The 27,437-nt window shown below is 26.6% G+C and overlaps 2 protein-coding genes across 2 annotated transcripts in view; one reads left to right on the forward strand and one right to left on the reverse strand.

Annotated features, from left to right (window-relative positions):
• LOC119678777 (tissue inhibitor of metalloproteinase) overlaps positions 1-5,568 on the reverse strand; it is a 36,383-nt gene extending 30,815 nt beyond the window's left edge. Inside the window, exon 1 of the mRNA XM_038090827.1 lies at positions 5,092-5,568. The gene's annotated coding sequence lies outside the window, so the exon portion shown is untranslated. The remainder of the gene's footprint in view (positions 1-5,091) is intronic.
• The window catches only part of LOC119678776 (synapsin), a 59,844-nt gene extending 36,030 nt beyond the window's left edge, over positions 1-23,814 (forward strand). Inside the window, exons 7-11 of the mRNA XM_038090826.1 lie at positions 12,879-13,096; positions 15,655-15,751; positions 19,187-19,354; positions 19,413-20,781; positions 23,428-23,814. Of these exons, the coding sequence (XP_037946754.1) occupies positions 12,879-13,096; positions 15,655-15,751; positions 19,187-19,354; positions 19,413-19,841 (912 nt within the window). The 3' untranslated portion in view covers positions 19,842-20,781; positions 23,428-23,814. The remainder of the gene's footprint in view (positions 1-12,878; positions 13,097-15,654; positions 15,752-19,186; positions 19,355-19,412; positions 20,782-23,427) is intronic.
• Positions 23,815-27,437: the final 3,623 nt, after the last annotated feature.

Genomic DNA, 27,437 nt, shown 5'->3' on the forward strand with positions numbered 1-27,437 from the left:
TCCTTAATCTGAACACAAACCAAATCACTTATTACTACCTATAACAATAAGAGATACCAGGATTGTATGAACCTATCAAAAGAAAAACTTAGAATCATCACAGGAATCCTAACAAGGTACTGTAAACTAAAATATCACCTTATAAGACTTATATTGATTCCATGTGTTAGTAAGATAAGGTTTAATTGAAAAATAAAAAATTTTTTCAAACTTTTAAAATCGTTGCCAATTTTGTATTTTTTTTTTGCGGCAAGGAGGAGTGTAATGCCTAAGCATTGACCACAATCCGGCGCCCCGAAAGTAAGTGCCCAACACGTACAGACTAAAACCACTCCCCCCTATTGCTAGAGACCTTAGCCTACCCCAAGACTACGTAAATATTACTTCGAGGTAGGGTCCCTATTAGTCATTTGAGACTTTCACCTGCATTCAGGTCACGCTACTGCTTGGTGCCAATTTTGTAGTTGGCGGAGGACATTTATATAAAGTCAAAGTCAATAACATTTTTTCAGTGATCAGTTTGCTTAAAGATGGAATCATAAACAACTTCTTTGTACCCAAAAGACTATTAGCTTCCATAAACAAACTAAAACTGAAGTGCGTTACGTTTTGCGTTATATAGGTCTGTACAATTTAAGATTTAAATACAATTTTATTGAAAAAGACTGTTGCAACTGCAGCTGCCTGTGTCTAATGGCAGCATATCTGCCTATTGTGTCTGCATATTATGCTTCCAAAAATGGATCCCAAAAAGAAGCTACCAATTTATTAATTCTTACTGTTTGAGACGAAAGTCTCACTGAACTCATTCAAGCCTTATCAAAAGAACAGTACGATGTATCTTTTAAAGTAATTGGTACTTCAGATGATAGAAAGTACATATCTGTATTACTATATTTATTTAGATTTTTAGTATACAAATATCTGTCCTTAATACGTTTCAAATCTGTGTCTTTAATACGTTTTAAATCTGTGTCTTTGATATGTTTTAAAGATGTAGATTTAAGAGACTAAGTTGAATTCTGCACGGTAGTAACATCAACTACGGGTACATTTGTTAAACCAGGCAGATTGTAGTAAAAATTTCAATCTTCGATCGTATATATGATATTAAGTAGTTTAAAAAATATATTTTTTATTCAGTTTGGCATAAAAATTTTTAAAAAATCCATTTTTATGTAACATTAAATAAATTTTCAATTAAAGTTGTTATAAATCTTCTATTCTAAAACCACAATTCGTATCTCACAATTATATGTAGTAATCTATTTTTAGTTTCGAATTACTTGCATGCTTTATTTCAAAATAAAAATCTGATATTTGTCAGTTGGTTAAGGTTTTTATTTTTATATTTACATTGCATTAAATGCGGACATATATTCAATGAAGTGCGATATAAGCTGCTTCAATCTGCTTAACTTTTGTTATCGTCTATTTGTTTTTTGCGCCAAACAAAATCGTGGTTAACAGAATAATAAAGTTTTTTATTAATTTTTATTTTTCTTCAATTAGTTTTAATGAACTTGTGAGTATTTTTCAGCACGTATGATTTATTCACTTTATATGGTCATAATAATGCAAATATTTATTATTATTGTTTTTTAATAAGGCAATATTTAAATATTTGATTTGGTTGTCTATTTTTCAAGTATATTATAATAATTTATATATTGAACTTATATCAATTTATATAGTCGAATTATTTATGTAATATATTTACAATATTATATATAACGAATTACAATGCCAAAATAAAATATTATTTCAAAGCATAACGCAAATTTAAAAATAAAATATAAGGTTATGTTATATAGTATATCCGTCCGATTACATCCAAATATATTTTTTGTAATTAATTTTGGATTAATCGGACCAAAATACTTTAGAAACGACAATTTAAGAATGTATAAGTAATTATTGTACAATTTGTCGGTTAGTGTTATTAGACATACATACTCATAAAGCTATATTATAAGATTTTATTTATAAGACAATAATAAAATTGTATATAAAGCGTTATATATACTTATGTTACTTAAGAATCTGACATTAAATTAATGTTTATAAAATAATTTTAAGATTTTAAAACAATCGCTTATTCAATAAAATTAATTTTACATATAACTAAATTATAAATAAATAATAATAATAAATAATAACAAATAATTTAAAAGTTAGACCGATTCGAATAGCAAAGAAAGGCAAAGACAAAAATTTTTTATTTAATTTATTGAAATTTGGCTGACCATACAACGCTGTTTCGAGTATTGCCAAGTACTCTTCATCAGTGGTCTTTGGAAATAATCGAATTTTTATTTAATTAGTTTATAGTCCGTATATAATTTGTTTGGACTGCAAGTGCCAGGCTTAGAACTCGTGCCTGTCAAATTAGAAGCGATGACTAATCGTGTTTATCCACAAGAAGCCAAGGCTGCACAAACTTTCAATGCTCAAGTTCCAGGTTTTATTGTCACTTATTTTTATTTAATTAGTGACACCAACCAAAGCACTTGCCGTGCTTTAAATTAGAACGAGCTTATAAACTACAGCTTTTTATTTGGAAACACAAGTTCAACGAATTGAAAGTTAATCTTTGAGCTTGCCTATTTTTGTTTCAAAGCTATTCTTTTTTTACCTTAAAAATAACAAATAATGTTATATTAATCTTCAATTATATACTTGTTAACTCCGAATCGAACGATTTCAAATGAAGAGTTATGGAGAATAACGTAACAAACAAACGTAAACAACGAGATAAGAAGAAAAAAGTATGGTTAGATTGGACACATACTGAGTAAGCCTTATGAAGTTATTGCGCATGCTGCACTTACTAGGAACCCCCAGGGGATTAGGTGCAGAGGCAAACGTGGAGCAATGATCTGGAGAAGGACAGTTCAGCAGAAGACGGGCAAATCGTTTAACGAGCTAAGAGCAATAGCACAAAATAGAAACCAGTAGAAAACTTTTATAGATTCCTTAAGCTCATAATGGAGTGTTAAAATTATAATAATAATATATACTAGTTTAATTTAGGTTTTATTAAACCATCTAAGTGTTAAAAAAGAAACCAAAACAAAATACACTTTCTGGAAATGTTTTCAATACTAAAAATTCCGAATAGCAAGAAACTTAATTATACAACGAATACGGACAACTGTGTCCAGGCTTATAGGAATATTATAACTAAATGTGTTATTATGATTATATTTTTTGTATGATTTTCTTTTTAATCTTCTCGCTATAAATTTTACATTGTATATATTGTTAATTTTCCTGAAGATCACTAACGAAGATAGTCGAAATATCAAAATAATATTTTAATAAAATATAATTTGTTTAAATATAAATAATAAATTATAGTTTTAATTTTGTATTTTGATTTAACAATTAGCCCGCTAAAACAAATTATTATATAAGCCAACTATGGTATATAAACTTGTATGTATCGAGTATTTTTTAAAAGTTCAATTAGAATCACAAAAATTTCTAATTAAAGGTTAATGAAATTTTTAAGTTATATTAAGATAAGATATATTTCATTTTTCAAGTTCTGTAACATACTCTGAAAATTTTAAAAAGATAAAACGAAAAGAATAAATTGTTCTAGTAAACTATTTACTGAATATGTAATTCTAGTTTCTAAAATATTGTATTTTCGAATCAACTATCAATGGTTTTTGGATGGTCTTTTGTTTTATTTGTCTATATGCGATTTATTATGTAATTAGGTCTTGCAAGCCTCAATTGACTTAATCACTTCCGAATAATTAAACCAATAGATATTTCCAAAGACCACTGATATTAAATATTTGAAGATAGCGGAAACAGCCTAATTACATATAAAATTGTATATGAATAATTATACTAAAATATGTTTCTAAAGACATCGATTGCAGAGATGATGGATATTTTTGGTGGTTTTTAAAACAATCTCATGATACATCAAAGAATTCACTTCATTAAAAATTAAATTTTTGGATTTAAAAATTTCCTTACCAACACCCCTTTTCTTTCTGAAGAAACACTTGTCATAGAACATAAAATTTTTAATTAAATTTTATACAAAATAAATTCACGAACTTTTTGGATCCCATGTGGCTGCTTAAATTTTCGTAACTTTTCATACTAATTAATTTACCTACACTATTTTATTTAAACTAAAATATAATGTGCACAATTTCTACGTTATGATGCAATAAAATATTCTTCACTTCAAACATAATTTTCTTAATAAACATAAAAGGAAACATGTTTATTTGTCATAAATTCATAAGAAAAATTTTTGATTCATATCACAGTGCGTATGAGCATCGCGTAAATAACGAACATTAACTCTCCTTGACATTTTTTCTTATTAAATAAATGATATACAAAAAAAAACAAAAAAACAGCGCGGTATGGAAAACTATGAATACCCAAGGAAATAGACAGAAATACACATATTTCACAGCAATTACAGAAGATACAAAATCCAGAAGATACAAATTAATATCAGGCACAAATAAATTCGCAGAGTGAAAACATAATAAATTTGTTCGAAGCGATGAAAAATAAAAATAAAATTAAATAGGAAAAAACATAAGGAAAAATAAATTTTGACACAAAAAATAAAAATAATAATAAAATCAAATACAAAACAAAATAAAAATACAAACAATCTAATAAAGTAGCAAAACACAAATTTTCTGTTTACAAATTGACAACACTAAAAAGTTTAAGCAAAAATAATAAAATAACAAGAATAAAATTAAAAGTCTGAGAAGAAAATTTAAGATAAAAATATTTAAAAATAAAAATCTTAACTGTGTCGTTTCGAGTATTCTACTAGCCAAAAATTTACAAAAAAAAAAACAATAATACTTTCAATTGTAAGAACAACACTTGCATTTTCATGAGAATGTCACAGAAAATGCATTTCAAATATTAAAAATATTTAGTCGATTACTAATAATTTTGTTCATTAAGCTTATGTCTGAGATATATGCATTTTTATTATGATTTTTCATGTGACCCAAACATAAATACTTTCTTTAATACCTAATGGTGCACGTTTGCTGAAGTAAATTTATTTTATTGCCAACATAAACTCACCGAAATATTAAAAATATTTATATTTTTCTCAGCCAAAAATAAATGCAAAGGTGACACGTTCAGTGAAGTTAACAAATGTTTTTAAAAGTAAAAAGTAAAAAGTATTTTATTAGAATAAAATACGCATTCTAACACACTTGTTGAATAAGTTTGATATTTGTTATTTTATATATTAATAAAAACTTTCAGATACTTCTTTGCCACTTTCTTTAATTAAACTGTTCTGCACAATTTTTGAATTTAAAATATTTTCATTTATACTTTAGAAATATTTTTAATAATTCAACGCACGTTTATTTTTTTTTTGTTTTTTAATAACAAGATCGCACACTTTAATCTGTCAAATTTTCGATTGCATACACTAAATTCGAAAAAAATATTCAATTAAAATTTTTTATTTATGAAACGCTGCCCCTATACGTTTTGCAAGCGACTAACGACTGATTTACAAAATGAACCGTTTCGCCTTTTTAAAAATTTTTTACTAAAATCAAAAGTTACAACCGAAATGAGTGTATGGCTCTCCGCCGAAAAAATCGTATCGATAGTTGAGTAGAAAATTTTCTTAAGCACTTGAGCTGATCGCCACAACACAAGTATCTTGAGTAGCAAATTTATTCGCCGACACACAGAATAAAACTCAAATGTTCGCACTGACCAAAGCGCCAAAATTAAATGCTACTATAGAGTGTTTCATTCATTAAATATTGTTTGGCATATTGTTTGGAATGAGTATCGGTGTATTTGCTTAGGGAGATCTCTCCAATTCGCATAAAGTAAAATCAACTCATGAAGTGTTCAAATGTTTTGAGAATTTTAAGCATTTTTTAGAATATTTTTCACCCGCATAAGATACGAGTATTTTAATTTACAGCTGACGTTGTGCTCAGTAATGCCTGACTTGCTTGCTCACTTCAGATGAATAATAGAAATACACTCGATGATGAGAAGAAAAATGTGGCACACGTCTGCGGCTGTTCAATTAACCTGATCCCAATTCACAACTGCATCATTTGCAGTGTATAAGTATCTATGAGTTGCTCCGCATTAAAGCGTAGCTACATCAAACTATAAGATTGTTATCGCTATGGCGCTAGACGTTTTTCCTCTGAAATAAGCCGAACGCATTGCTTTCATATTACATTTATTGTTTATCAAGCAAAAACTCGAGTAAAATGTTTTAAATAATAGAAAATTTATATTCTTGCAATACACTAAGTAATTATTTTGTATTATTTGACAAGTTCAAAATTAACGTTATTTATTAAACTTTAATTTAATTTATTTAATCTGAATTTAAATTTGTTTCTCGTACTGGTTTCTTAATAATTATTTTTTATATATTTTAAATTCAGCTACAGGTCACCTTTTTGTTGAAAATTAAACTTTTGTTTAATATTTTTTAATATATTTAATATTTCGACTCTTCACCTTTTTTGTCGAAATTAACGTCAGAATCAGGGTCTAAAATAAATAAATATTAATTAATATTAATAAAATCTATATCCTTACGTCATGTTTCAGGTTCCGTTGTCCATATTGCATAATTAATTTATTTAATTTTATTTTATTTTATTAGATTTCTATTTACTTTATTTTACTACATTTTGTGTCATTTTATTTTATTTCATTTGATTTTATTTCATTGTTTTATTTCATTGTATTTTATTTTATTTCATATTATTTTATCATATTATATTTCAATTTATTTAATTTTTATTTTATTTTATTGCATTGTATTTAATTTTGTTTTATTATATTCCATTATATTATTCATATTTTATTTTATTTCATATTATTAAATTATATTAAATTTTATTTTAGTTTTATTTAATATTATTTTGTTTTATTTGATTTAATTTCAATCTATTGTATTTTATTTTATTGTATTCTATTACATTTTATTTTATTTCATATTATTTTATCATATTATATTTCATCTTATTTTATTTTTAATTTTTTTTATTGCATTGTATTTTAATTTGTTTTATTTTATTTTATTCTATTCAATTTTATTATACATATTTTATTTTATTCTTTTTCTTTATACAAATTTTATTTCATATTATTTAATTATATTAAATTTTATTTTATATAATTTTTTTTATATTATTCTATTTTATATTATTCTTTTATATTATACATCTTTTCTTTTATTTTATTTTATTTTATATTATTTAATTATATTAAATTATATTATTTCGTTTTACTTTATTTTATTTTATGTCATCGTATTTTAAATTATTTTATTTTATTATATTTTATATAATAATATTTAATTAATAATATTTAATAACATCATGCAAGACAGTTGTTATGTCCTTACAGCTTTGATCAGTCTTTCCACTTTAGTAAAAGAGAGCTAAAAACCTTGTTAGGTTAGCTGAAAGAGCTACATGGTATGTTTAAGTATCTTAACGACATTGGGTTATCTGCCGATACAGAAGGTCGGATTTGTTCTGAGACAAATGAGACTTCCAGTTATATCCTTCTTTGTGCCTATCTGACTTGCATCTGGGCAAGGAAAATAATTGGGATAGACTGAAAGCTTCTATCGTCATCTAGGGGGATTTTTTCTTCCCCAAAATATTTTACTATCGATATTTTTTACTATCAATTAAATGATTTCAAATCAGTACACTTGGGATCAAAGGACCATAATAAACCATTCATTAAAATTTATCAGTTCTCATCTATGCTAATATCATCATTTAATAAATATTTTGCTGACTTGAGAAGTACAAATAAAATTAAACGAAAAATTTTTATTACATGTAAAATGTAATTATTTAGGAGCTTAAATATCCAGCTAAAAAAATCTATACGATAACGAAAATACATACATTAACAATATTTTCCTTTAAAAATATGAAATAAAACCTATTAAGTACAAATTCCAAAATCGGGTATGTAGATAAAGCATGCTATTAAAACCTTCAATTTTTAAAATAACCCGCAATCATTTTTATTTCAAGTACTTGAGAATTGTAAGTCAAATTGAATGTAAAATTTTTATTGTATCTGAAATATGTCTAAAATGTAATCATTTAAAAGCGTAAATATCCTACTAACAAATCTATACGATGCCGTAAGCAATGTCTTAAACCAGAACACAGATGATAAAAGCGTATTAAAGTGAAGTACCAATTAATATATACATTAAAGTTTTCAAAATTAAATGTCTTACACATAAGAATTTTAATAAAAATTTTTTTTAAGTATATGAGAATTATAAGTAAAATTTTGTTATGGAAAATAATAATTGAAAATTAATTATTTATGGGACTTAAATAACTAGCCATGATAAAACAAAATATACCTTCAATATTTGAAACAGTTTCATTCATGAATAAAAAAAAAAATTGATTTCAAATCAAGAAAATGCGGATGAAAATGACTTAAAGACTTGTAACAATCAAAGCATATATTAAAATATTCATGTTCTAAAATTTATTATTCTTATTTACTAGTATCTTTATTTCAAGTAGATGGGAATTGTAAATCAAATTGATAGTAGTATGTAATAAAACATCGATATTTAAGCTTAATTCCAATTGTATTGTTTCAACCTCAATATTGCATCTGATATTAGGAAATTACCAATGGGATATATTTTCGTTTTCATTCCGAGAGACATTCGTTTTCTCAATTGACATAGATTTAAACATAAAATAATTTGAATGACTTCAGGTCAGTTAAAAGTATCCTATCAGTTTCTTTTGTAGCAAATCTCCAATTGTGTTTATGTCTCTGACAATGCATAATTTTTTTTCTATTTTCAATAAACCCATGCTTTATATTTTTTTCATTACATTATGTCCATCAATTTTAATTATTATACGCTACTGCTACAAAAACCAAAAATATATATTTTTTGTATTCTGTAGTTGGTGATACAGATAATAATAATTTTTAACCATATTAATGTATCAACATAGGCAAGTGCTCGCACGTGTATTTACCAAAGACACCGCAAATGCAAATAAAGCCACCAGCCCCACACGATATAAATATTTACCAAACAAAAGAAGAATAAAATGAATCGTTACACTTCCGAACCATAGTAAGTATCTATAGACTATAGTTCACTATATGCACATATCTACAATATAAGAGACACGGTGGCACAATTGCGCGGCTGTGAGTATGACAATGCGTCATGTTGAGTATTTTAGGCCCGCTGATTTAATTCTCATATCAACAAATTAAAGCAGCAAAAAGCAACAAAAAAGGAAAACTGAATGAAAACAATTCAGCGGAATTCAATGAATGCGTTCATCTTCAATAAATGCGGTAACATTTATTTACATAAACTGATTATTGAAAGTATGTGAAAAAAAAATTAAAAATTAAAAACTATAAAAATAATATATTAAAATAATATTAAATAATATATTAAAAGAAAATAATTACTAGTTTATGGGTATTTAAACTATACGCCTTACATGTTCTAAACGCTAACAGCTAACAGATCGCATAAAATCAAAGCTAAAAGATTAAATCTGTATGAGTAGTCAATCTGTAGAACTTTATTGCCTCTTCGACTTAATTATTTCGCCCGTCATTTGTTGCTCATTGTTGCAGTTGCTCAATACGGAATAAGTATACTACTTAAGGAGATTGTATGCAAGGGTAGGCGGCTTCAACATTAAGTAAACTAACTGAAAATAGCACAATCGTATATGGAACAATTCCTTTTATTGTCGTCATCATTTTAATCATTTGCTACAATTTTCACTGCAATAGTTATGACATCATTTCTTTATTACAATTTCCTATTTTGTGTAAAATTATAAGAATAAAATATTTGTAATTACTTCAATATGTCTGTAGTTGAGCGTTTAATTTGCATCTGTACAAGTATTAATTATGCGATTAATGTCGATAAATATAAGTAGACATAATTATACTTGTAATTAAGTAGATTGCTGACGCATTTGCACTTAGATTTAATACCAAAGACCCAATAAGTGTAAAAAAACTAGAATTTTTTTTACAATGTGCGATTAAGAATATTATATCAATAATATTTATACTTCAATATAAATTTTAATATTCATTTGTTATACATTAAATGCAATAATCATTAAAAAGTTCTTTAAAATTTTACATTATTGCAATAAAATTATTATTGATAACATAAATTTTATAGAAAATTCGCAACGAATTTTTGAAATGTATATTTTATGTTATAATTTCTATACAAAAATCAAGAATACATCTACTAACTTAATTAATTAAGTCTAATTAAATTTATGCGTTGCAACACGCATGAAGAAGGTGCAAGCAGTGTTTGGACAATTACGGAATATATGGAAATTGCGGCAACTTAACAATAGAACTTAAATGCGTATTTTCATGGAAGTTTTCTGCGAAACATGGAGATATTCAAAACAGATAGAAAGGAAGATACAAACATTTTTAAATAAATGCCTGCGGTAAATCCTAGAAATATGGTGGCCTAACGACATATCAAATGCAGAACTTTTGCTCCAAACAAGTCAGAAAGCTGCTGTAACCGAAATAATGCGAAATGCGAAAATGGAATTGGATAGGGTATACGACCAAATAAATACATTTCACGACAAGCTTTGACATGGAAACGACAAGGCAGTAGATGCTCTGGTACACTGGCTTTAACTTAGAGAAGAACAATTGATAGAGAAATGACAGAAGCGCACTATACATGGAATTATATATGCAGAGAAGCACCTAACAGAGTGCGGTTTAAGAGAATCATTAAGAAGAAAAATAATTAATTAACATTCTTAATTGTGTACCTTAAATTCGCAATGAGTTTTTGAAAGAAATATAATGTACCATGAATATTGTACAAAAATCAAGAACATTTTTCAATTTTTATTACCTTTTGAGTTTCTTAATTGTGTAGTTTATAAATATTCTAACAAAAATATTCATTGGATTGAATATTTTTGAATAATTACATATTAACTCAAAGTTAAGTGATAATTGAGATATTGGATATATGTAGTTATGTATAAATATGAACTTATAGCAGACATAGAGTTTCTTGAATAAAATAGATATAATCGTATTTTGAATAATGATATAGTCAACACTGTACTTTACAACATTGAACTGATATATGAATGGTTTGAAAACTAGCCACAAATATAATACACTATTAGCTTCATATCTTTATGCGGGATATGTGCTCGTACATATTTTATAACTAGTCACTTAACAAATAAATAAACCACCTTCAGATCTGAAACAATAAACAAAAATGTTTAGAGGTATATTCAAAATCATTTTCTAAGATTTATAAAACATAAATGGAAAACCGTTCTAGGCTGTAAATAATACCAGCTAATATGTTCAAGCTAACATTTATCGAAAGCAGTAATAAAATCGAAATATCCGCTTTGACATACCACAACCCAGTAGGCACTTCTAACGGTTGCAAGGAATATTAGTTAACACGGTCATGTTACTATGTGTCGAATACTGAAAACTAAGTAAACTAAGATTAGACACCCATATCAAAAAATAAGATATTCCCTTTGACCAGAAATGCAGAAGCTACCAGTTAACAATTCATATGTAAATACCCTCAAACGAGATAAACACACTTATTCATATTTAAATATTTTATGAACAAAATTATTATTATTGTGTTATATTAATTAATTATTAGATTAATATAATCTATATTATATTTATTATAATTAATTTTTATATTAATTAGTCAAATACGCTAAATTTTCTTAAAAATAAAATTTAAACAAAAACAACTTGTCTTATTTTATATTGAATTTAATTTAGTTCAATATTTTGACCAGCATAAAAGTAATAAATTAATATATCTAATGGACATATCAAATAAATCGTTTACAAAATCAGTATCCAACATCAATTGCGCTAAATCTGAGAATCTCACCTTCGGTATGTGGTAACAAGACAGCTCGATTTCGCTGGATTGAAAAAGAAGTTTTATGCACTTTATTATGATCTTAATCGTATATACATTACTAATACGTTTAGACCATTTTGAATTTGCTCATACTAGCTGAAATGTTTCAATGGACCTGTTTATCCTCTTGAAAATATTTTCTTTAAAAACACAAAAGAAAATAAGATGATTTCTACTCAATCAACTTGTTAAGAAAATAATTTATAGAATATTAAAATAAATAATTTGTTTGCCAAGTGTTTAAAGATTTTTTGTTTAAAATCTTGATTCACAAAAATAAAAATAATCTGGTGAATAGATGTATTTTTAGTGGCGCTTAAACAAATATCTTAAAATATACCATCCAATTAATATTATTTTCTAAGAATTTCAATGTCAAGGTTGACTATTTATTTACAAAAAAACAAAAGAAAATTGGTTAAAGCTGATTTAATAAATTGGTACTTTCATCATAATGTTCTTTTACAAATTGTTTCAATTAAAAAAACAATATGTGCATTTTTACTGTTCAGTACCTCGGAAAATGAATAAAATTTCGTGGAAATAATCAAAAATTTCAGCTACTCTTTTATCTCTTAACAATGTAAGAAGAAAAAAAATAATCAAAAAAAAATTATTAAAGCTTACGAAAACATTCATAGGAAAAATATATAAAAATCTTCTTATTACCAAAAAGCGCATCACATTTTGGCCAAAAGCCAAATTCGTATTTTTTTTCGTTTTATTCTTGAGCGTTTTCATTAAGTGCCCATACTTTTCCCACTTAAAAATTAACAATAATGCAAGCAGTAAATAAATAACAAACATACAAAAACCTAATTAACTTTTGTGTATTTCCTGTCTTTTATTGCAGTTCAGCTGGTCGAAATTTCCGTGCGTCTTGAAAGCTGGCCACTGCCATGGCGGTGTGGCTACAGCACGCTTGGAAAATCAAAGCGCACTGCAAGATGCCGCAGGTCTCGTTACCGGTTCGGGCAACGATAGTCACTGTTACTGCACACTTGAACCTTATATCGATGCTAAGTTCGATGTGCACATACAAAAGATTGGCAACAATTACAAGGCATTCATGTAAGTACGGCTGAGGTGTGACGACTCTGTACGTTGCATGTCTTAGCCCAACTTGAGTAATTTTGTTGTGGTTTTGTGTGCATTAAGCACACTTAATCGAACATTGTTTTATTTTTTTTATTAATTTTTTTTAATTTTTTTATAATTCTTTTTTTTTAAATTGTTTCTCGAACATGATACCAAGCTACACGTCATCGAAACAATCAATAACAAGATCGAAATCGAAATCGAAATCGTGAGTTGAAGATGCGATTTATGCGTTTGAGCCAGACGACCTTGGTGTTGCATTTAATATATCTGCCACATGTGTAACAACTATAAACGGATGACTACAAAAGCGCCTACTTTAATTGCAGTTTTCAATTAAATTCTTTCTTGTCCATAAGTATGGAATAATAATAATAAGTATTTCAACAAGTTAAAATGTAATCAGAAAATTGTCTCAGAAGAATCATCTACCATGCGTTAAATGTGTTAAACTGAACTTATTCAATCAAAAGATAATTACTTCACTCGTTAACACTATCACTCAGTTATAAATATAAAAATACCTCGTATATAGAAGCTTCTGTTAACTGCTTCATATTCTCAAAATTAGAATAGATATGTCGCTATATACTTAATGTGATACGTGTTAAACCTATATAATGAAATCCAAAAGATTCGTAAAATATCGTGATAAGTTGTTTATGATTGCAGGTCAGCAAGTATCTCTTCGCTTACCTCAATGAGCGATTTTTCACCATTTTACAAAAACTAAATCCATTCATCTCAAATTTAGATAATTTTATAGATCTTTCATCCTTACTGATACACAGTCTGACAAATAATCAAGAAAATACTTCTATAACAGCCTATTTCTTCTGAAGGTTAGAGCTGGACATTCATAGAGAAAATCTTTATTTCTTTTTCCCCTAAGTTTTCACAACTTCACTAATAAGTATTGAATGCGCAATTGTTCTTTGTGGGTTGCTAAACACCAATGATCAGAAAGAACTACAGTAATCCTTGCAGTATTTAGTAACTGTTTGTTCAGTTTTGTGCGTCCCTACTATATGAGTCCCTACTATATAATAAAATTATTAATGTACAGTGTTATTTTTTTATGCATTCTTACTGTTAAACTTACCATAAAAAATGTGGTTTTAAGAAAATCAATCAATGGATGGATCGGGGAACAGATTGTTTGCATATCCTATTAAGTTGATCAATACTATTAGAAGTCATTTACATTGTCTAATATATCTTGAAATCTCAACAGAATTCACTTTCATTGACTCATAGATTGATGAAATTTCAAAATGGATGTTATAACTATTATAATTTAATAAAAGGCATAGACGTTTATCTTCAAGAAGAAAATAAATAAGAAAACATTTATTTTGTCCGCAAAAGTATTTGCTTCTTCAAAGATCTCTAGGGTTTTTATTAAAAATATGTTATTCAGAAAATCAATTAATAGTTGAATCTTGAAACAAATGTATGAATATGACGTTTAACTGTTCAAACCTTAACACTATCAGAAGTTATTTGCATAGTATTATAGGCTAATATACCTTTAAATTCTAACAAAAGTCATTCCCATTATTTCATCGGTTCATGAAACCTCAGAATATACTATTAATTGCGAAATTTGGTTGGAAGAAGAAACGATCAAACACTTTATTCACATTTTTTGTAGTCGTATGCATAGTAATAGATCTATGATTATATTAGGATCCTATTAGATGGAAAATTTCGTAAATATTTTGCCAATTAAGCTCCACTTGAAAGAAATAGAAAAGACTCCACTTTTTTCACATTTTTTGTAATCCTCTGGATATATGGTTATATTAGGCTCTTATTAGATGGTACATTTCGTAAATATGTTGCCAATTTAGCTATAAATAAATTGACTCCTCTTGTGTCATTAGCGTGTGCTAAGTAATTTGGAATATCATTGGGATTATGTGATGTTACAGCAAAGTTTTAGTGTAAAATAGTCAACCGATGATCAGTAAACCAAACTATTCTTATCTTACCAAAGTATTTGTTAATTTATGGTATTTTTTGTTTTTAACATCAGTACTGAAAGTTATCAATCAATAAAACTAATGATTGATATTCTAAGATTTGTTATGAGATGGATCATTAATAATGATTTGATCTGAGTTATTATAACACATAACTATTACAATATTTATTTAAATAATAAGCATAGAACTAATAAGTAGAATATAGTATATTAAAAATACTAAAAAAATTATTTGTTTATATTATGATAATAAAAGGTTTATAATTTGACTATTAACGATTAATTTCATTTTTAATACAAGAAAACGTAATAGATTACAAACAAAAATATTTTGTTAACTGAACCTTAAAATTAACCCACAACAAAAAGTCAAAGACCTCTTCTAATAATATCTGTTTGCATTATTAAATTATATATGTTTATTTATACAAATATATTTGTGCATATATATATATATGTATTTTAAAAACAATATTTATGTTTACATTGCGTAAATTTGATAATCGTCCAATATAGTTAACTTTCATTTTTGTTATCGTTACAGGCGCAAATCCATCTCAGGCAATTGGAAAACTAATCAAGGTTCAGCCATGCTCGAACAAATCACTTTAACTGAGAAATACAAAAGTTGGGTGGATGAGGTGAGTTGCCACTTATAAGTTTTAGTCTTTTAGGCAATTTTAAAATTAATATGATTACCATAAATTTTCTTACACTTTAAGCACATAAATGCTTTGTGATAAAATTTATGCTCATATAAAATGATTTATTATGCAAATTGTGTACAAAATTTCACAGAATGTTCGACTTCCAACTCTGCACTTATGGTAAAAATGAAAATATACTTAAGATTTGTGGCAATATGTAAAATATGGAATTTATATTCAGAAAATTTTATAAAATCTATAAAACTGACCTATTATGTGGATGAATGTTTGAGGTAGTCTACGAAAAAGAAAAATATTTTACATAAAAATAGGTATGTATTTTCATATGCCACGTGTTTCAAATAAACATTGTTTCTGTGTATGGATTCCATATTTGGCGTAACTACAGGGAAGCGACTGGAAGCAACTCTTTCGGGCCCACGAATTTAGGGGGCCCCATTATAAATTTATGTATTCATTGTATTTATTTTTAATAAATTCTCAAAAGTGGGACGAAACGATTTGCCGTATAGTTGTGCTTCAATCCTCAATTTCTATCGGTCCTATATTTAAATCTGCATCTACTCCATATTGCAAAATAGTCCATTAACCATTAACATATACCAAATTTCATTGGAGTATCTTTATTAAAAACGGAGAAACCCCATATCCGGTTGTTAAGTTTATATGGCAGCTATAAGAAATAGTAGTTTAATTTCAATCAAATCATATGGTGATCAGGGACCGCTCCCAAAAAGTATGTGTGTAAAGTTTCATTCGAAGAGTTCAAAAGCTGAGAGAGTAGTTTGAACTGAAAAGGTATATATATACTTTACTGATATATACTTTATAGTATTTGCGACGTTTCCTTTAATGCGTTACGAAAATCTGGACAAACTTTATATACCCTTTTTACACGTTTTCGTGTAAAGGGTATAAAAAGATGTTAGTAGGGGCCCCTTAGTTAGTAGTTGCTTATAGGCCTAAAAAATGTAGTTACGCCACTGAGTTGGAATTAAAGTTTTTTGAGAATAATTTTATACAGTAACGGAATTAAATTTTAATATTTTATTCTAGAAATATGAGAAATTCCAATTATAAGTTAATGGAGTTAGTAACAGCTAACACATTTACTACTTACTCTGGAAATAGCTTTTAAGTGGAGCTAAATAATTAAAAGATGGATATCTTAAACCATCTTACCTTTATGAACTTGATGATGTTTTTAATAGAATAGACATTCTATTCTTTATGTACTTGACAATGATTTCAATAGAAAAAGATCTCTATGTATCAGACTTTCTGATATATCAGAGTATTTTTAATATCTTTCTTAGGGTGACATTTGGAAATTTTAACAGTTCTGAAAATTGGAAAACGTAGCTAACCTTACTAAAACCAATACAACTATACAACAATGATAACTTTCAATAAACTAGAAGCTTTAATTTTAATATACTTAGCAATAGTTGCAATAAAAAAAATCTATATATAGGTATATATTAAAGTTTCTGACACACCATTGAATTTGGGTGCCGTTTTTACAGTTATTGAAAGGGGAAGATGTCCTTATAACTTGCTTGTAGATGAGTATAGATACTGTAAAATTTCGAAGTAATAAAAATTAATAAAAGGTTATAATTTTTTTATATCTATTAGCATAAAAAAACTTTTAAATATTTATGTAGTCGTATTCCATTACTGTTAACATAAAATCTCCATTCTTCTTTATTTCTTCTTAAGAGTCTTGAATTTCCTGGATTCAATGCTTCTAGATAAATTTGATTACACGCATTGCTTGTTACCTTTGGACTTCCATTCCAATACATAGTATATTTCATTATAGAGCTTTTTTACCATCTATTTCAGCACATAGACCTTAAGGGTAAACTATTGTTTTATAATTTGAAAGTTAATATTTTCTTTATTTGTTGTTTGTAGTAGGGTGCACATGACAATCGGTCTGTTCAATTAGAGCTCGAGAATTGGGGTCACGGTGATATTAATTGTAATTACTCTTCTTTTAGTTTGGGTTTGCCTTAATATATTATGTATGGAAAATGGTTCGTAAAGCTTTATATTACTTCACCAGTCACTTAACCTTACGATAGCGTAGAATTAACTTTACATACGGCTTATATATAAGAGTTTTTATTTTGAATAAGAGTATATTTGCATTACATATATTATAGAAGTTGATTTTTACATATTGCTCTGTCAACGGTGCCACAGTTGCTTCTCAGGTAGTATATGATTTAGACGCTTCGTACCATATGCACTTCGATAACAGGTCGTTTAATTTACTCTGAACCATATTGTTAGTGTAGTCTAAGATTAACAGAGTAGTTTAAATGTATAGCAATAAAATAAAGTACCGCTATTTACCAGAAGCTTATAATAAATTAAATTACTTTAAGATATACTTGTATATAATAAATAAATTCTTAATGTAGGAAACAGACAGAAACCTATGAATATTAGTTTATCTATCTAGGATACATCTTGAATAAGAAGTGATGTTAAGAAGCTTATAATAAATTAAATTACTTTAAGATATACTTGTATATAACAAATAAATTCTTAATGTAGGAAACAGACAGAAACCTATGAATATTAGTTTATCTATTTAGGATACATTTTGAATAAGAAGTCATGTTTAGTCTAATCACTGATCAACTAAAACAAGTTGATAATAATTTTCCGCATTACTGAATCATTTTAAATTAAAATTAAGTAAATTGATTTTATGTGTTTCATTATCAGCAATTAAAATTCCATTAATGACCTTAAAAAGTAATTACCAAAACATTTTTTGGAATAATTATAAATTTATACAATTTGTTTGCACAGTTATTGAGGAAAAATTAATGTTTTTTAAAAATTAAGTTAAATTAAAAATAAATATTATTATTACATAAAAAATAAATTTAAGTCAACTTTAATATATTGAACAAAATCTTTAATTTATATCTAAGCCATAGCTGAGATTGTGACTATAAATACTGAAAAACTCATATATTCCCAGAAAGTGACATGAATGCGTTCACTTGTTGTAATTTATTGCTTCGTGACTTAGCAATGGCTACTGATAACCTAGTAAACTAATCTTACTAGGTGGGTGGCTTGCAGTCGTCAAACGATGTGGTCGTATTGACTCAGCTAGAATTTTTCCGCATAAAGAGAAATTGTTTATTTTTCATCAACGACCATGTGCTGAGTTGTTGGAATTATAAAAATTGCATATTACTAGACTGTTTCTAATCAGACTAATTGCGACTTACGAACTTAATTAAAATCATACCCACACATTTTACTTTATTAATTACATGCTTAAGCTTTACAGTTTAAATCATCAAATTTGAAATAATTTTATTATATATCAAAACCAAATGTCGAATTAGATATCATTAATAATGTTTGATCTTACAGATCTCTGAACTCTTTGGCGGAATGGAAGTGTGTGGAATTTCTGTAGTTGTTGCTAAAGATGGACGCGAGCACATCATAAGTGCTTGTGATAGCACTTTTGCTTTAATAGGCGACAGCCAAGAGGAAGATCGACGTCAAATTGCTGATTTGGTATCTTCACGCATGCAAGTAAGTTTTCATTAAAAAAAAAAAAGCAAAATATTAATTAATTTACTTATTTTTACAGAACGTTTGTCGCCCAGGTATGGCACAAACTTCACATGGTAAACTACCATCACGTTCGTCAGTTTCGTCACGTGCTGAAAGTCCAACTGATGATATGTCAACACCACCAGCGCCAGCTGGTCCACGACCTGCACCCATGGGCGGTCCACCACCAATACCAGAACGCACTTCACCAGCTGTTGGTTCAATTGGTCGCTTGAGTAGTCGCAGTAGCATTTCTGAAGTGCCCGAAGAATCCATAACTGCATTGCCAAGTGGTGCTGCTACTGGTGTGCGACGCGATTCACAAACTTCACAAGCATCCAGTATTTCATCAGCTTCGAGGACATCACAACGTCCTCCGCAAACTCAAACCTCAGTTGTTGAGGATGCGGAGGACACAATGAAAAATTTAAGGAAGACCTTTGCGGGGATATTCGGTGACATGTAGGAATTAGCGAACAAAAAACGTGGAAGAACCGTGAGTGAAACAAGCAATAGCAGTGGCGTTGGCAGTGGTGGTAGTGGTATTGCTAGCGTTGGCAGCTCGTTTCTAGGCAAGCAATTCTCATTCGCTTCTGGTAAAACTAATTTGGGTGCAACAAATGAAGTTGTCTCAACACAGCCAACACCAAAGTCAGCAACTGAGAAACAACAAGCGCTTGATGCACGCTCCGATACGTCATCAACATCGACTTTAACTGCTGCTAGTGTCAGTGCTAGTGGTAGTTCAGTTGCTAGTTATAGCAGCAAACCATCTTCCAGCGTTTTAGATAATTTCGACAAGCCTGTTACCAACTTTGAACCGCAAGAACGTGTGAATCCCTTTGATAAGGGTACTATTAAAACATCTGTTACAAGCAATACCATCGGTGGCTCTTCAACTACATCATCTTCATCAATTTCATCCTCATCTATATCTTCGCGTATTAATCGTAACAGTACCAGTGCCATAAAATCACCACCACCACCAACCGGACCACCACCGCCACCACCACCAACTGCGTCTACTGCTGCCAACACAAATTTCGGTTCTAGCTCAACAGTTAAACAAAGCTTTAATTACGGCAGTTCAACTTCCATCGATACTATAACACGCATGGACACAACCACCACTGCTACTACTACAGCCACAGCTGGCGCTGGTATTACCAATAACCCAAGCGCTACATTTGCTACAACAAACTCAAACGCAATAGATTGGAAGTCGAACATGGGTGTACGCTCGGCTAGTGTTTATAGCGCACCTGCAGCTGTTAATACAACTCAACCAACAAATATTGTTGATACTTCGGGTTATGGTTCAAACAGTCCTGCCTCGAATGGTTACAACAATCCAACTGAGTTACCATCATATACGCGCCCCTCATATTCGCGTTCCGAGAGCAATGGTAATTATTTAGCCGTTGGCGTACTATTGGTCAGCCTTACGCTACGAAAAACTTAATCATTACATATTCTTAATCGTTCATGCATTCCATTCCTAATAACTCATTAAGCATTATCCAATTACATTACCTTATACAAAACTACTAACTACGAGGAACCAAAATATTTTTACAACACTTTAACGACCAAATACAATATTGTGTATTTTTTAAAATTTTTGCTACTACAAATTTTAATATTTAACTTAAAACTAAAAAGTATTGCATCTACTACTAGTGCGTAAGCAAATAGAAAGTAACTATTAGTATATAATTAGTAACTATAAGAGTTAGCAGAAAATGGAAAAAACTCCCATGCTCCGTTCCATAATAATATATATTTCTATCCAAAAACATAAAAAAGAAAACAAATAAACCACAGTTTACCAGAGGAGACATTTAATGAAAGACAAAAATAGTGGCGAAACCAGGTTCAGGCGGGTTAAGTACTATAAGCTTGAACTGCATTTTGAGGTGTGTATTTTTCACCGAAACGCTGAACGCAATTGTGTCGTAAGTTCGATTTTGACGTCACCAAATCACTCAAGAAAAAACGCAACTAAATTATGAAATTAAATAATATTGCATCCGATTTATATTTTAATCTGTGTCTAAGTAATCATTTGAGTAAAAGGCGCAGTACGACTGTGTCATAAGTTTCGCTCGCTCTAAATATACAATAAACAAATTAGTTTTATGTTTTTCAGTTAATACAACAACACAGTACAGCAGCATTCACCGCCTTTTTGTATTATATTTTTGCTTTTGGGCACCCAACATTCTAACTCTACACAGACACAGAACTTCCAGAATAAACAAAAAGTATCTTAGTTTCAATTTCAGTGCTAATTTGAGTTTGTAATTGTGTTTTTAAAGTCCATTTTGTTATGTACTGTCAAATTTCTGGTTTAGTTTATTTTTTATGTTTTGTGTATGTTTATGTGTTGCAGATGTGTTATCAAAAGTCGTTTTATTCTTTCAGGTTAATATTTAAAAAAATAATTCAATTCTTATCAAATTTAAATTTAAACACACACTACAACTGTACACAAAAAAAAACTAACTAAAAAGATACTAATAAATATTACAATTTTATACATTAACCTTAAAATCTAACCAAAATCAGTGTTCTTAACTACATAATAACCAATCAATAATTTCTTTAACATTTTATATAAAAAAAATCTCAAGAATTACAAACGTTGACCAAACAGTTCACCAAAAACTCTTCGCTTGGAGAAGTGATTATAGTATATAGTGAATAATATTGATCATTTTCTATTGTTTTCCACCTTGTCTTAAATCTACTAAATTGTTCTAGTCTTTAAAGACAACTGCATATTTATAGAATCTAAAAATTGTTCTATTAGAGCTGAAACTCGTTGCAGGACACGCTTTTGTCAGGCTGCATCAGTATTTTAAAAGATCTAATAAAAACTGTGACAATCCAAACATTAATTCAGATCAGCAATAAATATTGAAGACTAACCTCTCTGCGGTATATCATTTTGTCATACTGCATCAGTAATTAGAAACTACGCATATATATTGTTTTATTTAGTTACAACTTCGCTAAAAACCTCAGTCAATCCAAACACTCATTCACTTTAGCAACAAAAACGACAGGTTCCTCAGTCTAAATACAATAAAATCCGTATTATTCACTAGTGGTTCCTGATAACTATAAACTTTCAGGGACGTGACTAAAACACATTTAGATACTTTGCGAAATGCTACGCATACGCAACCTTTGACAAAAAACGAATACACATCGGATTAAATAATAATCTAAAGGTTTATCGTGAATAATATCTTTTTTCAAATTACATCGTTTTTGAATAATACTAAGGTAACCAATCCGATTTTTATCACCAAGTACTATTCTGTTTAAAAATTACTCGTTTTGCATTTTATTTTAGCGATATTTATATAAGTTTAATAAGAATTAGTTTTTCAAAATGATTTTTTTGTTTTTTGAAATTGATTTAATCATTTTTTATTATTATTACTCTATAATTATTTATTAGTTTGACTAAAAAAAACTTGTCTGTGATTACTATTCAAATATCTAATATAACAAACGATATCAACTGTGGTTATAGTTGCCTATATACAACCTATAGGCACGATTACTTTTAGAATAGAAACAAATAATTAATTCATATATCTTTAATACATATATTTAATATAATAAAATTGAAGAATTTATAATAATATAATGACGTTGTCAACTAAAATCGTGGAACACTTCAATATTCATCAACAATGCATTACTACTCATTTTTACTATCATGCATATGACATAATAATTCTTATCATTCATATTTGAGATATCAAAATTTAATATTAGCAAAAAATATAATTATTAATTAAACGATATTTTGATAACTCATTTCATTATCATCATTCAGTGTTATTGGCAAAGTATTTTTAGAATGGCTTATTATAATAAACAAATATCTATTTATAATGTGTAATATATTGAATATTTTTTAAAGCGTAATTTGCACTTTTTAAAAAATAAAACTGCAATTCACCTTTATTATAATTTAATATACATTATAATTATTTAAAATAGAAAACTGATCATTTTTCAAATATCATTTATAGCTTCGAATAAAGTATCTGATTTGGATATAATATTCGGTGATAATAAACCCACATACGGCAATGGCAAATACACTCGCTCAGGTGGTTCACTATCGGATGCTGAACTTATATTCGGTGGACCAACAAATTACAAAAATGAACGTTTCGGCGCTTCAAAAAGTATGAGTGTAACATCTGATCGTTCCAGTGCAAACAGCAACAGTGGAACTTCCTATAAAATCTATGACGGCATACAGAATCCAGCCTTCTCAGATTTTAGCGATGCACAAACTAACAAAACCAATACCACAAGCAGTAATAGCAGCATCGCATCTTCCAATCGTTGGAGCAAAACACACGAGGAAGATGATGAATTGGATTTAAAGTAAATTTAAAATGCTTGTTATATGAAAGTTATTCATTATTATATTATTAATATATATATTTTACTAATTCATAAGTACATTCAACAAATTTATATTTAACAAAAATAAAAACAAGAATCTGTTATTCATAAACATAAACATAAACACTAAAGCTAACATGAAATCATACTCATATAATCGCCTCTGAAGTTTCCTGGTTTCATGAAAATCCTAAAACAATTTTCATGCCACTTTATTAATTTATTTGTTAATTTTATCTGCGATATATATATAAATATATATAAATACAAATATAATATATATAAAGAAGTACATATATATATAATAACAAATATAAAAATGTTAAGAGCATATATGTAGTTAATAAATAGAGCTAGTTACTGCACGCAATTTATGTGTTAAACTATCTATGTTTAACGTAATTATTTCAGATATTAATTAATATAAATTAATTAATTAAAAATGTTAGCATACGTTTATTTATTTAAAGTAGCTTATATATATTATATTTAGTTGAAACTGAAATTTTAATAATTATTTTATATATTTAAAAGATTATTATTGTTATTGTTTATATTCAATATTTAATTATTTAATTGTTTGTCTAATTATATTATTATATTTTATTATATTTTATTATATTCTGCTTACTTTGTTGTTATAAAACAGTTTTTTAGAATCATATTGATTTCATACCAATAAATAGATTAATAGATATCTATAACAATACAAATATTAAATAAATTAATAGATATTTTATTATATGTTTTATATAACAATTCCTTTTTACGTTTTTAACTTTTATTATTTTATTATATTATTTTATTTCATTAATTTAAAATTTGTTTTATATTATTAATTTAACTTTTTCTATATAATTATATATTATATATAGTACATAATTGTATTATTTTTTGACAAATATAATAAAATTTTACGTTATTTTTTTTATTTTTTTTTAATTTAAATATTTTTATTTGTTTCTTTTTGTTTATTTATTATTTATTTATTTTTTTAGGTGTATTAATTTAAAATATTTTTGATTATTTACCATTTATTTTTAAAGTATTTAGTTAAAAATTTTTTTTTTATTTATATTTGTCTTATTTAATTTATAAATTCAAATTGAAATTACTATATAATATATTCGAATTTGTTAGAAAACCTTGTTTTGTGACAAATTTTGGAAAATATTTTCTTTTAAAATAAAGTAATTATATATTATTAAAATAATTTTAAACTTTGGAAACTATAAACTATAGTATAGCAACACAAAAATAGATTTTTAGAACAACAACCACCAAAACCAAACAATAAACATTTTAGCAAAAATTAAAATAAAATAATAATAAAACATTAGAAGATTGGTAAAAAAAACTGGACTGTTTAAATTTTATGATAAATTTTAAAGTTTTTGAAATATTTATAAAGAAGAAACTTTTTTAAATATATGTTGCGAAAAAATTTCGATTTTAATTAAAAACTAAATGGAGTTAAAGATTATAATAAAATAATATTATTAAATGTTATTAAATGCTACAAAACTATTTAATATATATATATAATATATACATATATATAAAAATTATTATTATATATTGTTATTCCAACATGAGACACACTAAAAAACAAAATTGAAATGAAGACAAATTTTGATGAGAAAAAAATTTGTAAAAATTTATATGACAATATACGAAAACAACAACAATTATAAAAATTTATTATAAATTTATATTTAAAAAAATTATAATTATATATATATAAATATTATACATAGTTATAAAATTATTATTATGATTATTATTAATATTACTAATATATTAAAATTATTATAACTACAAACTTAACTAACAGTTCTTGAAATATTATTAGCTCCATTCATTTATTGTTTTAAATATGCAATTTATAGAAAAATTATAAAAAATAAAATCTTAAATAGTAAAATATAATTAAAAAGTTAATGCAAGCAATGTTACGTTAAGTTTAAATAAATAAAAATTTTGAGTAAGTTTTTAAAAACAATTAAAAAACGTTAATGTATGTTTGAGAAGTTATGGAAATTGCAATATCGGCAACAACGAACTCAAACAGATATTGGCTTTTCACTCATTTCGCTATGGAAATCATATAATTTATTGTTAAATTACTCAATAATATAGATATAAATGTAACAATTTGCTTAAAATACAAATAAAAGAAAGGAAATTGAATGCATAAAAAAAATAGTATTATTTAAATTTATGTTCGAAAGGAGCTGTTAAGATATTAAGAAACGCACATGTCTAACGAGATAATTGCTCCTTATAGATAATTATACATAACAATATACAATATATACAAAAATGTTATATCATTTTTATTCCATGTTTTTAAATAAAATAAAATAAAATAAATTAATATATTTTAATTTTGAAAATTAGTACAATTTTTAAAAATTAATCTAAGTAAAATAGTCAAATTTTTAAATATATAAAATAATAGTTTTTCTTCTTCATTAGTAAATTTTGGTTGTGCATAAGCATATTTCAATTAGCTATGAACATACAAACTTAATTACTTATATTAAAAAGTCGTTATATGCAATTATTACAAATAATATGAAAGTAAATAACATATATAAAAAAAAATAAAATTCTTTATTTAAACTATTAAATTGATTATTAACTGTTGTGAGATTTTGGCTAATGTTATTTAAAATTAAAAATACAAAATTATATATAAAAATGGAAAATTGGAAACTAATTTTAATCTCAAGTAGATAAACGTATACTAAATAATGCACTTCTAGTGTTTAATACAATATATATACAAATAAAAACTATATGCTAATAATGAACAAAGAAAACAAACCCAACAAAACAAATAAATAATTATCAAATTGTAACAAAAACATATAATTCATTTACCTTAATTATAATTAATGCAATACAGTTCTATTTAAATGATTAATTTTTAAGTAAGAGTTACAAAAATATAGCAAAATTATATATATAACATAGCATTAAATAAATATCATCAGTGTAAACACGCCCACAAATTATAGCATATTGAAATTACATATATCATAAATTTTATGTTAAATTAACACAAGTAATATAACTGTTAAAATCTTATTTATATATACATATATAAATTTGCATATATCACTAATATAAATCATTCACTAATTCACTCAATCACATATTAAGGCAATTAATACTCATTTTAAACACTCGTAAATGAGTAGCACTCGTAAATGAATATCACTCGTAAATGAGTGATACATCAATAAAATGCTGAACAATATATACAAAATTATTATAAAAATTCATACTAAAATTCATATTTAACAATAAAGTGTGAGTAAAATTATTAAAAGTAAATATTTATCTATTGTATTGTATTATGTATGTGTTGTATGTAATTAAGCGTATATAATATACGCACATTTATACATATTTATGAATATGAGTATAATTATTAAAGGATACAATAATGAGTTGATGAAAAACAAAATAAAATTATAAAAATATTACATTTTTAAAATGGATGCAAATATATGTCTTTCATTTAATATTTAAATAATTAATCAAATTTTAATTAATTAACATATTTTTTAATTTAATTGCTTTATAAATTAAACAAAATATAAAGCACATTAAAAGA

The sequence above is a fragment of the Teleopsis dalmanni genome, chromosome 2, assembly GCF_002237135.1.
Source record: "Teleopsis dalmanni isolate 2A chromosome 2, ASM223713v2, whole genome shotgun sequence".
NCBI lineage: Eukaryota > Metazoa > Arthropoda > Insecta > Diptera > Diopsidae > Teleopsis > Teleopsis dalmanni.